The sequence below is a fragment of the Pagrus pagrus genome (assembly GCF_965226575.1).
Source record: "Pagrus pagrus genome assembly, chromosome: 14".
NCBI classification, from domain to species: domain Eukaryota; kingdom Metazoa; phylum Chordata; class Actinopteri; order Spariformes; family Sparidae; genus Pagrus; species Pagrus pagrus.
The window spans coordinates 19,261,392-19,278,439 of record NC_140198.1 but is presented as its reverse complement, the minus strand read 5'-3'; the positions used below and the strand labels follow the sequence as shown (position 1 = coordinate 19,278,439).

General features: G+C 40.6%; 1 protein-coding gene across 1 annotated transcript in view; it reads right to left on the bottom strand.

The window, feature by feature from the left end:
- LOC311269105 (neurexin-2-like) overlaps nt 1–17,048 on the bottom strand; it is a 137,614-nt gene that overhangs the window by 97,039 nt on the left and 23,527 nt on the right. The window contains 2 exon segments of the mRNA XM_084373096.1: nt 4,759–4,779; nt 8,150–9,289. Coding sequence (XP_084229222.1) covers nt 4,759–4,779; nt 8,150–8,852 — 724 coding nt within the window. The 5' untranslated portion in view covers nt 8,853–9,289.

Sequence of the window (17,048 nt, the reverse complement as noted above, 5' to 3'; positions counted from 1 at the left end):
TCGCACAAATCTCCTCCACATGTTTCGCTGAACAAAGCTGTTCATGCCACATCTTTTGGTGTGAAATGGACATGATTACCTCTGGGAGAGTCCTTGCCTGCCAACATGTAGGCTTTTGATACAGTGTGTCATTGCACAGGCTAGCGACTGAGCCTCTGCTTAGACAGGATTCAACCACAACCCTGTGTTCAAAGCAGACAAAGAGCTGCTGTGTGCACCCTCCTCGTGGCTGCACATCCCACACGACAAGCCAGCGTATGTATACACACGACATAACGAGTGTTACCTCCCCTGCCATTCATCACCCCTGGGGTGATCTCATTCTCACCAGACCGGATCTGACTGGACTTGAGCTCATCCTCTTCTGCTGTCTGCCCATCCTTTTGCTATAAAAGAGAGAGGACATCTATGACATGGCAGCAGCAACAAGGGGCTAAAAGGGAGGCTTGTTTATCATTAGCAGTGACAAAGACACACCCAGCAGCGCCAAGCTCTAAGCCACCACCAGCTGAGACAGCAGTAGGAATATCTGGTAAAATCTCTTTCCATCTCTTTTTCTTTTGTCAATGTGAGGAGGTGGTGAGGAAGATTTTCTATTACCAGACTAATAAGAAGTAGCAGTCACAAAGCCAGGGGCCATCGCTTCATCAAGTGGGGAAAGCCCAGGCTAACCCTGCTGATTTCTGCCAAGCTGGAGGAATGAGCTTTGACCCAAGGAATTCACAGCTGTGATGACTCCACGCACTTCACATTTTTTCAAGCACGGGGGTGAGGAAAGCTGACCTGCATGCCTGACTAACGCATCCCTGACTAATGGAGACTGATGCTGGTGACCAAAACAGGCCAGGTCAAGCAGCTCTTAACAAGTGCCCCAGCCGACAAAGTCATCTTTGACTAGTCGTCATTGGAGCAGTTGAGGAGTGGTGGTGTTGCTGCCCTTGTATCAGAGCAGCTACGCAGTGAATGTGCTCATCCTGCTCGGCTGAGCCTTACATCCAAATCTCAGTGTGTGGAAATACAGAGATAACTGGCTAGCCCTACAGAGAGTACCATTAGAGGGGAAAGCCTGTATGAAAATAAATCGCCATTCCTTCCAGTAATCTACCACTGTTCTATTTTTTAAATTAAGAGGCAACCTTATCAGAGGAGTTTCGCTGCAAAGAAAAATGTATAACCACCCGGTGATGGAAGCTTATTCTATCAAAATGTTCGCATTGTGTTTGGATCCTTTTGACTTCATTATATAACAATATTTCAGTATTTATTTGGAATATATTAGTAAAAACACAAAAGTCCCTTGTTCTACTCAGGTCTGTGTGGAATCTGTAAATTGGCTGATTTACCTTGTGGATGTGATGTGTTAATGATCATCTCAGTGTGACACTCCATAAGGGATTGTGAACAGCAATCGTTCATTAGTATTGTGTTTGCGGTGCCTACACACGCCTTCACTCATCTACATCTGCTGACCTTGAGTAAATCCATTATATATCGACTCTCTTGTTTTCAAACCTTCGAGCTTGTTGCACTATCGGCTTGTTGTTTGAAGCCATACAGTCCTTTGTGATTCAGTCTGGATTTAAGTCAGCAAGAGGACATTATGACAGTTGCAATAATAATAATATTATTCTTCAAGAGTGCTGCCATGCCAGCACAAAATAAATTACTTTTGCCGTACCTGAAGAGTGTTTTTATTGTGAACAAACGCCGCTTCAGAAAGAAAGCATTTTATGTATTAAGGTACACAATAGACCTGCAAAAACTGTGTTGATATATTAAAAGGACATGTGTTTCCTTGGATATGTTGTCTAACTTTAAACCCCCTATGATTTGACTGATTTTATCCTTTTATAAAATGTTTTTTTTACTTTAACAATTATCTAGTTTGCTCATAATATAGTCATTAAAGGATTAAAGGAGAACTATTATGCTGTTTTTTCATTTCCTTCAGTGTTTTAGACATGTTCTTGTGCACGTAAAATGTCTTCAAAGTTAAAAAGGTCAAAGTCAGCACCAACAGAAGCTCCTCTCTCCCACAGACAACACTACTCATTAAACGGCCCATCTGTAGTCCTGCCTTTAACTCTGTGGCTTTGTGACATCACACTACGTCACCATGTCACACGTAATTCATGCCTGGTGGCTAGTTTAGCACGCAAGAATTATTTTTGGACAGCTGATCAGTTGTTGTTAATGGTGCTGGGTCAGACATGTGAACCGACTAATCAGAAGAGACGGGGTATTCAGGAGGCAGGAACTTATGTGTTTTTTGTGCACTATGCATGTAGGCCCATTCTAGTAGTAGAAAATGAGCACAATATGTCTCCTTTAAAAGAAACTAGCATGATTTATAAAAATGTGAGGGTAAAACAATTTTTAGGAAGAGGATTTATATTGATAGGGAGACTATAAAAGAAAAATACTACTTTTGGAAATACTTCTAACAAGGCAAACACTGCTCTAAGTAACTTGAATTAAACAAATAGTGTGGAAAGACAAATGCAGATGTTGAAGGACCTCTCAGTCATTATTGTGACATTAATTAGCGAGCCTCTAAGAAGAAAGAGCCATTGCACGAGGATTAGGATTTGCCAAATTTGTTTTTCCCATGAAAAGTACAGTATTATGGAGTGTGTTGTAATGAGGGATTAGACCAAGGTCACTGCCGCTGAAAGATGCGAGCCCACCAGGACCAGCTGCGTCCTTTCTTTGGAAGATTTCTATGCTCGCTTTGTCAGCCCTGTAGTTCTTGGTGTGTCATTACTGTGTGCTTACACATGAAAATCTGAAGGAAAAAAGAAACAAAACAATGACAACGTGTTTGTACTTGGCATGTGTGTGCTGTGCAAGGTCTTCCTATACGTTTGAGAGGGTTCTCACTGTTCTGTGTCTGCCTTGTGAGGTGGCTGTCCTTATCTCTCGTTCACAGACCTGTTTTTTTTTCGCTCACAAAACATCAGAGGACGCTGCACTCTTTTGGCATTAGAGCATGCCCCTCGATGGCCTTTGTCCGCACAGATCGACGGGAGCCCACGTGCTGCATTCTGTAGATGAACAACTCAGAAGACTCACCTGCTGTGAAAAAGGTTTTTCACTGCCTTAAAGCGCTTCCTCAGAAAAATAAAGATAATTCCTGCACCACTTAATACCCAAAGCCAAAACCAAATATAGCATATGGGTTACCATCTTTGCCATCTCTGGGGGGGAGAATGCGCTTTAGCTAACGCATAGATTCGTCTATTTCCGTTGATGCAAGTACAACAAAGCCTTGCTTCCGAGTGGTACATGGAGTTGTTTGAAGGATGGGAAAGAAAGGCATCTGGCGAGTATGATTTCGCTGGTGTTATTGTTGTTGTCATGCATTCTGCATTGGGGATTGTCTCCATGTCAAGCTTTAATCCAATAAACATTCTGATGTGCTCTCTTTGCAGCATGTCATTTAATAAGGCCTGCCTTTTTGCTGTGAGCAGAGCCACATCATATTTGCTCTGATTAAGAATGATTAATGCCCGTTTTTGGAAATAGTGCAGAGATGAAACCTATTAACTCTTACTGAAGCGTACAATCAGATACCACAGTCACTAAAACGTGCCGTTTTAAGCACAGCTTCGAGGCACTAGACCAAAACATGTATCATCTTTGACAAAAATTATACCTAAAATGATGTATAACCGTGTTACTGAGTGTTTGTGTGTGTGGTCATGTCTTGCTACATGTACTCTACACAGCCACTATACATGAAGACAACAACATTCTGCAGTCTTCAGTATATTTTGCTGTCAAATGCCAAAGTGTTAGAAGCAGGATTTTCGAGAGCAGGTGCGCATTGGGTCGGTGCATTTTGAGTCAGTAACAGTGATTTATAATGTGCAGTGGTTCAGTGCACCTTGCGCTGGTCTCCTGAGCCTGTTGGCTGCCCTTTCACCAGAACCAGCAGTCCTTACTGGGGAGATGGATGTCTCGCTCTGATGCAGACTAAACAAATCTCCCTCCTCACTTTCAATCTTCATTTCTCGTTCAGTGTGAACATTCACCTCATTAGAAACCAATCCCCTTTAATTGTGGCCGGTTAATATGTTGCCAATAACGGAAAGAGAAACGTCTCTTTTCCTGCCAGAGGAGATTTGCCCCTTGAAAGAAAATAATTTAAATTCACTTTAAAAAAGCATCACTGTGCAAATAATTTTACTATTTGATGAATGTCAAGGCCTCAGTAATCAGTCATTTTATGCCAGAGGTTTTATGCCACCATGTTCTGGTTTAAACCACATATTGACCTTTGAGCATAATGGCATAGAATAGCATAATGACTCCAAACCTTAACATCAACAGTAGTTTAGATGAGGAAAAAAAGCACTGAAGAGAGAGGGGAAAAATACAAAAGTTATAAATAATAAAACAAAGCATCTCTGTACAGTCATTTTCTCTGTGATGCGGTATGTGAATGCTCCCCGTATCGTACAACACCCACTCTGCAGACCTCTCCAGTCACCTTGAGCATACTGATTATATATACAATGAGCATTCAGCACATTAAGCGCTTTTTCCATAGTGACCCCGTGACCAGTGATAGTATATCTCCGTTCAGCTTAATTTGTTGGATGTCAGAACTGCAGTCCAAACCGACAATAACAACCTGATAATAAGCAAACACACTCTCACACACTGACGCTGTGACAATAGCCTTTTGCAAATAAGATCATCATGAAAAACAAATTATGCTCATCATTATGCTCATTGTTTAATGTAATGTCTTACCTTCTACTTCTTTCTGGACAGCTGCAGGAGAATAAAGAAAAACAGACATATTTAATGACGACTGCAGGATATCAAGTATTAAACTGCTAGCAGGCCACTATCTCCATTCATGCTAGATATATCATGTTTTGCTCAAACGTTCTCACTGTTGACCGACACATGTATCAGCCTGAACCGCTGAGTTTGGTCATTCTGTTAGTATAGTTGTGGCACTGACGTTGCTGGCAATAATGGTGGATTGTCAATATTGACACTAATAGAGGCACAGTCCAGTGCAAATGTGATGTCTTTCAACTGTTTGTTTGTCAATGCAGCTGGCTTCAGTAATGAAAAGAACCAGACGCATTAAGAGCCAGACAGAAAAACAATTCCAGGTGTTCTGAATTCAAAAGCCATATTCACTTATGTACACTTCAATATTGTGGTGTCACTTTGCAATAAGGCCAATAAAAATTTCCAGGATAATATAATTGTGTACAGCTCAGCAAAATGCACTGAAAAGAACTTCTGGCTCACAGGTTGTGAGTCTGTTTACTCTAGGGGTGCCCACAGTGGGGCCCGCCGCCAAAGTCGGACTGCCGTAAGGTTAAATTTGGCCTGCCAGATGGTTTATTTAAAAAAAGCTAAATTAATTTAAAAAGTATGATTATATTTTTGCTGTTTTGTTTTTGTGAAATAAAAATGCTCTTCATTTAGAATCCCTAATTAGGTTTAGTTATTTTTTCATAATCTTTCATAATCTTTCATAATCTCTTTACTGTATTAGTTAGTTTTCAGAATCCGAGCAAGGCCGGCAGAGTGACACTTGTGCAGGAAGTCAGTCATGGGATCACAGTACTATTTTCAAAAATCTTGTTTTCTGCTTCAACGTTTCATTATGAAGGAAATGTTGAGCGCACAATGTAACACATATAGAATAATGAAACAATCAGCATTTACATTGGTTCCCTATAAACCTTGCTGTCAACTGCACAATTCTGTCTGCTAGGAAAAGGCAGGTTAACTGGCGATCCATTTCTATCAAAGTCTACATGATTGAATAAAATCAAGTTAAGTTCTGTGTTGTTGCTGTTATTTGTGACTCTGAGGACGACGGAATTGATCCAGTTATCTTTGCAACAGTGGCACCAACAACAACGCCACTTGGAAACGCTAGTTTATATAATATACACCTAATATAATAGGTGTTTGCTTTATCCCTGTGGCCCACCATTAACCCCTCTTCTCTTTTCTCAGTTTACTCATCCTCGCCTCCTCTCCTCGCGCCATAGTCCTTCATGAGATGTGAGCAGAGTGCAAGAGACACAAGGACAGCAAAATGAGACATCTATGCTACAGAGCCGTATTTGAAACACTCTTCATTAAATATGACATGCGGCATAGCTGTCTTTTATGATCTCTGTCAGATGAGGATAACAGTGTTCATGACAACTTATATATTTACTTTTAATTCAGTTCACATTGTGGCATATTGTGACATAAATAATATCGAGGTGAAATGTCAATATGGAATGCGGTTAAGACAGTGCCTTACAAGGCGCTACACAGAAAGTTAGGGGCAGAAAGTTTGATTGCACATTTGATCACTTCAATAACTATTAAACTATTAACCTATTAAAACAAAAGAACACATTTGTAGAGCCCTGCTCCCACCATCATTGTACCATTAACATTCAAGTTGTATGTCATGCCTCTTTAAGGCCACGGTTGCCGAAAAAACTCTCCCCTCGCTCCTCTCTCCTCCAGGAGCATTTTAGTGAATTGTGATATCCTTCAAGATGGCGCGCTGAGATTGTTTTCCGGATCACAGGCAGGAGTACGGAGGAGAGAGGTCACAAGGATGCACAAAAAAGAGAAATGAGAAGAGCCTGGAGTTTCAGTTTTGGCCCTCCATGGGAAGAAGTTTGGCTTAAATGAAAGGCCCCACACCAGGATCTACCCTTTGTCTTTAAAACCAGGAAAGTCAGTGAGCCCTGATCTTGAGAACGAAGCCTGCAGAGCTTCCAAGCCCAAACCGTATTATTTTAAGTGGGAGAGCTGATATCTTTTGGCAAAGTGGAAAACCTCTTTGATTTACTCTAACATGGAGTTAAAACCCACGGCCTCTGCTAGAATTCAGTTGGTAGCTGTGAAACGTCCCCGTGTTGAAAACATGCAAACATCTGTCACATTAGGGAAGCTGTTATCCCCCACTGTATAACTTGTGAAAATAATTGCCGAGAGAGCAGGACTCACACGGCCTTTAAGTACTACCGTACTATACTTTGACCAAGATTGCTTTTAAGTGGGGTTTATTGATTATTCTCAGTACCTCAATGAGGTTATGACCATATACTTAGAATGTGATATTAATAAGAGATTTTAACCATTTATAAGCTAATGGACATATGGATGCCAAAGTACATTACCATTACAACAAAAGTCATTTGACAAACAACTCTGCACTGAAGGACTGCACATTTAATTGTGGCAGATTGTATATCTCAATTGTATGTCTCAGAGTTTACAAATCATATATATTGGTCATGACACTTGCTTTAAGTGGCTAATGCTGCCAAACTCTATATAGATTATGAGTCACTTTACCAGGTGATTATACATGAATGCCTCTGCTCTGCATTGAATGGGTGGCTGCTCCCTACTTGTACTATTATTACATTACATTTTAGCATTTAGCATTAGCTGCTGTTCAGGACAACACCACAAACAACGACATGCTTCCATCACAAGTCTCAAAAACCCCAATAAAGGACCCAGTGTGTAGGATTTATTGGTACCTAGCGGGGAGGTTACAGATTGCAACCAACTGAACACCCCTCGTCACGCTGAAAATGTAAAAAAACCCAGCCCTTTGCTTGGTTTGTCCGTTCTGGGCTACTGGTGAAACATTATGGTGCTGTGAGAAAAGGATCCACTCCTTCTCTTAATATTAAATGTGCAATATGTAAGAATTTTAACCAATCAAAAATTAACTTTTTTACAAATTACAATTTTGATGTTATGTCAAAGACGTCTATGTATTGTGTTGAAGAGATATATACTGAAGTTAGCATGCTAACCAGCTAACCCCAGGCCTGAAACCCTGAACAGTACAGTAGTAGTTCAGTCATGTATAAAAAGAACACAGTTAGCTGCAGCTAGCAGTTACTGATAGGCTGTCTCTATTTGGGAGTATGAATTCAAGGTGGCCAATTCTTACATATTGTACCTTTAAAGGCTATGGTAATGAAAACACGATGGCTCAAAGTTTCAGGTGATTTTACATCCCACTTAATCTTACACACTGAACCTTTAATAATCACAGAAATCAACACATCCCAAAATCTGTCCCAAAATCAGACAGCAAAAAATACTTAAATGCGAAAACACACGAGGATGATATCTTCCTTACCTTCATGGCAGTACCTTCCCCTGTAGCTGGAGTTGATACAGTCACAGACGACCTCCCCTTGGCTGATGGAGCATATGCCTTTGTTGCTGCAGGGAGGGTTTGTGGCACATATATACTCCAAATCACTATGAACAGCTTGACCATCCAACAGCACTGGTAGCGCCTCCCCAAGTTTCAAATTGGCTATAAAGCCCTGGAACGGGGGCTCATATTTAACAGTGCTGGACGTCAGGGCAGAGAGACGAACATCGGGTGAGATCCCCCCTACGTAGAGGTCACTCTCCACTACCATCTCTTTTCTCTTGGACTTCACCTCAGCCACTTTCTCCTCATTGTCCACCACCAGCCTGGTCTCTCTGAAATTACGAGAGAGAAGGACTCTGTGCCAGCGCCGGTCGTTGATGCGTGTCTCTGTGTGCAGGGAGGCCGGTTCGGCACAGTGGATGGTGAAGCGCAACTGGAGCCTCCCGTCTGCAATTAGAAGCTCCAGGAAGTCGCAGTTCCCTCCATCGTCCAGATAGAGCACCAGCGCTTTGCTGACGTTGGTGCTCAGAATAAAGCTGAGCTCACCTGTTGCTTTGGCATCCCACTGGCCATAACGTGTCCACTGACCAGGAACCCCCTCATATTCCAAAGCTATTCCTGATAGCACCAACCCAGCTAACAACAGTAACCAGGAAGCCTTGCCTTTACACCTGCCCATGATGGTTACTATCTACTGGCTCCCCTTGGGTCTCTAATTCATATGAATCCAACAGAGTTGTGAGGAGGAAATGTTATGTAGTGTCTATGCTTTTGTTCTCACCTTAAAACCTGCAGAAATAGTACTGCGACTCCCACATGCAGTGAACGAGTTTCTTTAGCCCTGGCTGCCTATCCTTTTTATTCTTTTTTCCATCTCTCCATGGGTGACACGTGACAGAGCGAGCAAATTAGGCACGTTGCAGAATATTTTGCATCTACTTTGGATCAGCTGAGAAAGAGAACAAACAACACAAGTGATCCACAATACTGTGCGCTTCCTCGTCTTCGCCATCCAGTGTCTTGGCCTCCATCCAGCACTGTTCCTGTCAGTTCCCCATGGGTTTGCTAGGCACCCAGCTTAGGTACAACCTCCATTCTTCTCAGCCACCCAACATCCTAAGACATAAAAGAAGAACGTGTAATGAATAACTAGAAAAAATATTATTAACAATTGATTGTACAAAAAAAGGAATTAATATACAGTCATTATGAATAATATGGCAAATTAATTACAAAATATAACAACTGGTTAACATGGCAGAGAGGGAAATATGGAGATAAGAGCCATAGAGAGGTTTAATTGTTCTGAGTAATTCAGAAATCAGCATTCAGCAGTGGTTCACATTTTTATAGGTCATTTCTAACAATTCTGTTGTTGAGGCTGATTATCATTAAGATCATGGCTACAGCCCAGAAACCCCAGAACAAGGGCCTCAACATGATGCTTGGGTCAAGAAGCATCTCAATCATGTCTTAGCATTCAGGCAGAAAAGAAAGTTAAAGATGGTGGCGATGGGAATCCAGAACCAGAACGGCTGCAAAATGGTTTCAAATTGTCCAATCCATTAGAATCATATGCCTCTGAGCTTATCAATGTTTTTAATCAATGCTGGCATGCCTTTCTGACTGTTAGTTAATTAATAAGTAGTTAGTAGTTAGTTAGTTAGTTAGTCAGTCAGTGAGTTAGTTTGGGTGTCAATTAATTAGTAAGTTAGTTAATCAGTAAGTAAGTAAGTTAGTACGTTGGTAAATTAGTAATTACTAAGTAGTTAGTGAGTTAATTAGTTAGTAAGTTAATAATTAAGTAAGTACATGAGTTAATTAGTAAGTTAGTAAGTAAGTGAATTAGTAGGTTGGTTGATTAGTAGTTAGTTAGTTATTTACTTAGTTAGGACATTCTTTTGTGTCTGTGGCAATTGTTAAACAAAAACAACCACATATAAAAACATCAAACATCAAAGACAGACATTTAACAACAAAGTGCTTCACATCCTCTTCAACAATAAAGAACACACATCATATCATAAGGAGGTTTTGTTTAACACAGCTATACTGGAAGGTATAAAGGATCTCTGGGCACAGGAAGTCCCCATTGCAAAACACTGAGCTCAAACTTGTGAGTCTACTCTGCTAGAAACTAGAAACAACAAGAAGGGGTCATGGCAGGACAGCACATCTGTTACCGAGGGTACATATCCTGCGTTATACTGTACATTGGCGCCATGCAGGCAGGCTAAGCACATTTTTTACGGATGTAAAGTATATATCGGCAATGGGAAATTTATATTTTAGGCAATTTATTGGTTTCTGTGAAAATGTATAGCTGATAATTTGAGCAGATAATATTTAGCAAAATTGCTTTCATGGACTTAACAATCGCAGCATCTATGCACTCGATGCAGTAGGTGGCAGTATGCACCTGTAAAGTTGGTTTGCGCTTCGCCAATAAACACAAAGAATAAGAAAAAGATGAAGAGGTTTGAGAGGAAGGGGAAAGTCTACAATGTTCGAAAAACAACTCTCATACTGTCTATGCTCACTACGTCTTTAAAATATAAAAAGCAAAATTATTGGTTATTTTATTGGTATTGGCTGAAAAAATCACTATTGTGCAACTCAAATACTTTTCTTTGACTATGAAAACTTGAATGAGAATGAATGCTTGTGATGACAGACTGTTGTTACAGCTATCTCTCAGGCTACAACCAGCTTGACTAAAATTGATCAGGAATCAATTGTAGAGTTGAAATAGAATCGTGTTGATAAGCAGAATCAATTACAATCCCTCAGAGCCTGTGGAAAAAGCGCCCCCACAGATGCTGTGGTACGATCCATGGTTTCACTAACTTTGGTGATGTTGAGCCCCCTAAGCCATCTGTACTCCCTGGGCTCAGGCTAAGACATTACAGCTGAACAACACATGCAGGCCAGAGGCTGAGTGATGAAAAGGAAGAGGTCTGTGTTAGGAACAAACAAACACAAAATTCAATACTTTGTGATAACAGAAGAGGGTGCGCCTCACAGGCCTAAGGACACAAACCACGTCATACACCGGTCTGCGGCTGAAACGGGAACCTTTCCCGACTCATTGTGACCATTCAAAAGAAAGGCTTAAAAGCACAACTGGTCACCACTCATCCTGTGGGGTTTTTTTTATGTCCAAGGACACTACACATGTACGGGATCAAATCTGTATTAGAAGCATAGGTTTGCCGTTTATTTATCTTTCCATTATTAACAACAGTTTCTCTACAGAGAACAAAGCCAACAATGAATATATTCTACAGACAAGTACTGTCGGTGTAGTCACAGCCTGATATAGCTTATGCCTCTGTGCCAAAGAACTCCACTGCTGTCCAAAACCTATTAAAAACACATAAAAGAGCAATACTGTTGTGTGATCCAATTATAAGCGATCAAAAACGAAATCATCAGCTATTATCTAATCCAAACAATCTGCACAAAAGAGTGAAACAACACTGTAGATCTCCTAGTTGCCTATACCATGTGTGCCATACATCACACATCTGATCAAACTCCAGATATGTTTGATTTAGAAAACTGGGAATACAGTGAATGTTTAGATTTCCGCTCTTAACATTCAAAAAATGTGCCAAAGTCACCCTGCGTCTTCAGAAGGAGAAAGGAATGCAGATACTGTAGTAGTTTTCATACAAGGTATTGATCCACTCAATCAGTACACAATAAATGCAAATTATAAATAATTTGTCAAGTTAAAAGCTCTAGGGTTTGCAATAAATCTCAAAAAACGAGCAAATTTGTCTGAAAGCAAGAAATAATCTTTGTTATGTTAAGTTCTTTCTCATTTTAAAGGCGTTTCTCAGCTATGAGCAGAGGCATTTCATGCAAGGTTGGCCCAATTTCATCTCTGTCACACAGAGAAATATAATATGTGTTTGAGTCTGCAGGGAATTACAGCCTCTATTGGGTCTCCTGCTGATGAGGGACTGCCACAGTTGGGTTTATTCGCTAAAGGTAGATGTCGCAAGAAAGAGTGCATCACAGCAAATAAATCAAAGTGTTCTCCCCGAAGTATCACAAGGCTCCAGGCTGGGAGAAAACCCTTCTGATAGACGGGTTTATCATGGGAATAGCTGTATCGTGGAAGGTCATAAAAGCTGACACTCCTCCTCACAGGATGAATTGCAATTTGTCGGGGTCAGGTACGGGGTGTGAAATGCTTTTCAGAACCTTTCAGAGCTGTGTATATGAAGTCAACTTCAGCTTGTTTTGAATCAGACAAACAACACATTAGTGTTATTGTATATAAAAAAGACAAGGAGGCATGGGGTGCTTTCAGCTTCAAAGCCTCACCACATGACAACGGTTTTGCACTGACTCCCATTAACACTCATTAAGAGCAATTTGTGCACCGAGATGTCACAGTAAGACACATAAATGCACCATAATGTGGGAGCAGATATATCCACAGTAGAGACGATGATAAATTAAATATGTCCTCTGCTAAGAATACTCAATATACAACATATAACAATGGGGACATTATGGCCTGCAGCATTCATAGCTGATTTCACTGGTTGTTAGGAAGATTATCTCCAGTGGTGATGACCTGATATCCAAATATGTGACAAAATGAGACCAATTTTAAAGTGTGAAATATTCTATACGAACATTAACGTTTAAAGCCACATGAACTGCCCTGCAGAGTCAGCAAACCTGAATTTGAGCTAATTAGGTACGAGCCAGATAAAACAATGCATCCATGACCGAGCATAACCTGCCACCTGCATCTTTCCTTTAGTTAGGAGAAGCATTTAAAGGCTGAGATGAATCAACTCTAATTAACTAACAAAAAAGAAAAAGCCAAGGGCACCACTAACTGAATATCTCCACTGAAAACACTGGTTCTTGTTTGCATCTTTCATTCTTCTGTATCAGTCTGTTTTGAATCCTTGAAATCCCCCACATTTCCAGTAGTCATCACCCACTCCTGCTTTTTTTTTTTTTGCTTACATCAATTTCACACTCAGAACATCTCTGGGACTATTAGGCTAACACACAGGCCAGATGAAGCGTACACACACGCCTATTTCCCACTGGGGCTTTGTGATGCTGGTCTGGCATTAGGCCCCTCATTTTTTTGCAGCTGATTCAGCACACGTCTTGACCTAAGTAGGCCCTGCCATGGGATTTGAAAAGAAAATGTTAATTTTTGACCCCTACTATCATTCAGATGTATTTTTTCAAGGAAGTCTATATCACAATATCACATTTCAATTCCAGTCAAATCTGTGTTAAAACTGTATTAGGGATACAGATTTACAAAAAACAAAAAAGACTGAGCTGTGCCACAAAATACACATATGATGTTTGTTCAAGAAAATCACAGTATGTCATAAAATGGTTGAACGAAAAGCCTGTGAAAATATGTAATAAGAAAGACCACACACCCAACAGTTATGTAGGTGACGCCTTGTTTGACGTTCCCCAAAACCCATGACCGAAACCTTGTAGAATTGGTCCCCACATATTAGCTAGATTATACAACTGACTAACTTCACTTCCACATGGCTGCAGCTCTCAACACGACCTCACTCGTAGTGATATTCACCTCTTTCCATACTTTTCCTGTGTCAAGCGGACAGCGATGTTGTTGACGTATATTGAGCGAGACGAGAGATGTAGATGTAGATGTAGTGTACTGAGCGCTTTAACACAAAATGGTACAAAAATGGTATGTTACTATCTCCACTGCAAATTTCTTGACCAAACTAATAAAAATTACAGGTGTACTGTATTGCACAAGTCAAACGGGGACAAACAAATATTTATTTCTGTTGATTTAATACCAAAAATATTTTTTGTGGACTAAGCTCCCATAGGGGATGCCGGAAGGGGAGGGACTTTGTCTCTCTATAGATGGGAAAATAAACGAGATGCATTGTCTACAAGCTTTTTAGTTGCTTTCTGGCTTTAAAAGGATTGTTTATCGAACTGATTCTCTAGCAGTATGGGTAAAGGCATAACAAGAATCCAATTAGGTTTATGGTAGACAGCTCAAGTTGGGGCCCTCTGTGCTCCCCTGTGGACCTATTGATTACACACTCGTATCAACTTGTAAGTATGGTGTTTACATTTAATCTTGTTGTTGTGTAAAATGTAGCATTGTGTCCTCTACAGTTACAGTTATAAAATATATACATATATACATATATATATATATATATATATATATATATATATATATATATATATATATATATATATATATATATAGATATATACCCTGCAGCGGATACTTAAAAGTATCACTGAGATGCAATACAAATGGGATAAGTACAGTAGATTACTTTGCACATGCCTGTATCATAGTTCACTGCTTTGGTTTTGTTCAAGTACAATAATATCATATAGTACACACTTTTACCAATACCACAATAAAAAGACAAACTGTGTAGTGATATGGTCACTGTTACACAGCTGCATTCTTCAAACCCTCAGGTTTTATTATACCTAAGCCAGAGCCACTGAAAATGTGTTATACAACTGATGGCACTAGGATATTAACGGTAATCTTTATGTCATATACGATAACCGAGACACATTATGTTTATTGTAAAATGAAATGGATATACTATCCATAAACGATGACAGCACAGTTTAATGTAATGTAGATCAGTACAACTGACTACATAGAGAGGATGGTTAGACGTACTATACAGTACATACAGTACATCAGCAGGGTGAACAGACTGTGGCTGAGGTGGGTGTTGTCTTTTACTATCATGTGGGCTCTGTGCAGACACCTCACCTCACTGATATCACTGACTCCCAAAAGCTGGGAACCAAATATGTTCTGTTTTAATCCAGTGATATGTTAAGGAAAAACTGGATACAGCATCAGAGGCAGAGCACCATTCGTTCCTATGAAAGAAGCCCAAAAAGCTTGACATCATGGCTATAAAATTACTGGGATCTTCTGGCCGTATTGTCCGGCCCATCGAGCGTGCACACTAGAAACTTCCACCGACGGAGCAGCTAACTTCCGGTTCAGCCCTCGGCTAACTTTAATGGGAATAAAACAATTTAATGGTGTGGCTCTTCTAGATCTTACAAATGCTGTCGGAAATGGCTCAAATTCTGATAGTGAAATGAGCTCAAAAAATGTATCAGTTGTTTGACAGCCACTTCTTTCACAATGTGCATCACTTGACATTGTAATTACATGGTACGACCACTATGTCAAATTGGCTTCAAAGCTCAGCGCTGTTCCTGGGGGCTTATTTTAATTACCCGCTGTAGAGCCTTCCTGTACTGAGCCGTGCATGAATCATGCCGGTTTGTGACGTTTTACAGTCAGGATGCTTTTTATTGCTCCTCGAAAAATACAGTCATTTCTGAGCTTTCCCAAACTGCATAATGTCCATGATGCACGTGTTCTCTGTGATGCTGATTCCTAGTGACCTTAAACTGTTCACCTGCTCTAACTCAGCTCCATGATGTAGACACAGGTGTGTGTCTTTGCCTCCTTTTCTCTAAAGTCAACAATCAGCTCCTTGGTTTTGTTGACACTGAGCAGCAGGTTGTGTTCTCATTGTTGATTTTCTCCAGATATGAATTCTCATCGTGGTTTGAAATCCAGCCAATGATGTCGGCGTCACCGCAAAGATTGTGTGACCGATCCTCACTATACAGCTCGGGACAGGAAGTGATGAGGATGACTGAAGTGATACTGTAGGTGATACACCACAGCTACTCCTCCTCTACAGGTAAAAGGAACAGTTGCTCCTTTTAAGGGCTGTGCTAGAATGGAGTGCTCGCCACGTAATGCCATTCCAACCATCCAACTTTCGCCGCTCAATCAATATATTCCCTTAAATGGAACATCTTCAGGAGCTATCTGTTCAGCACCATTATTACACTGCAGAATAGATTCAGCATGAATGAACTGCTGCTACTAAGAGTCAACCTGCTACCCTGGGGAAGGACAGAGGGGCAGACAGAGTTCAACAGTTACTGATTGTGCATGTGCAGAAAACACAGACTCCACGCTACAGGGAATTTGAGTTAGCGGTTTTGCTTCCATGGCAGACACTGAACAACAGGGATACTCCGTAACATTTCAGTGAACAGCATTACTCTGAAAAATCAAGTGGATAAACAGGTGAAAGAGCAAAACTGGAGGTAGACTCGGGACAAAATGACAACTGCTGCAGGCGCGCAAATCTGACAGATGTTGGCAGAAATGAGCTGTTTTAATAGACTGTTCATAAGTGAGACAGTCACTCCCCTTGGTTTCAACGAGGTTTAACAGGATTACAGAATCAATATTTTCATGTGCTATGGATTTTACTGCATGTATTTTATGTTCCAACACTGTTTAAAATGCCTGGGTATGTTTGATTTAACCAAATATGGGTTCCATAATTGCTTGTTGCTGAGGCGTTGCGTAGTATGTTGTTTGGATTTATATAGGAGACAGCTCAAGGTCTTCTTCTTGTCTTGCAGCATGCCTGTGTTGCATGCATCGCTTTCTATTTAATGCTTCAATGAACTGCGAGCGTTCTGAAATCATCCTTCTTATCTACAGGTTACCCCAGCAGGTTCTAGGCTCACACTGTAGAATAATGCCACATTTGTACTCAATGTACCACATGGTCTGTGTTACCCAGCTGTTTAACTCTATTCTTTTCACCCATCAATTTTCCCATTAGAGCACCAGTGGAGGTGAGTCATTCTCTAAATGGAGCCTGCAAGACTATGAAAGCAATTTCAATAGGCCTATAGGAGCGAACGTAAGGAAAACTGCTCTCAATATGCACGCCCAATCTACTAGAAGCATGGGTCTGTCACGGGTCTGTGCATTGAGTAAAGGCTGTGCCGCAAGTAACGA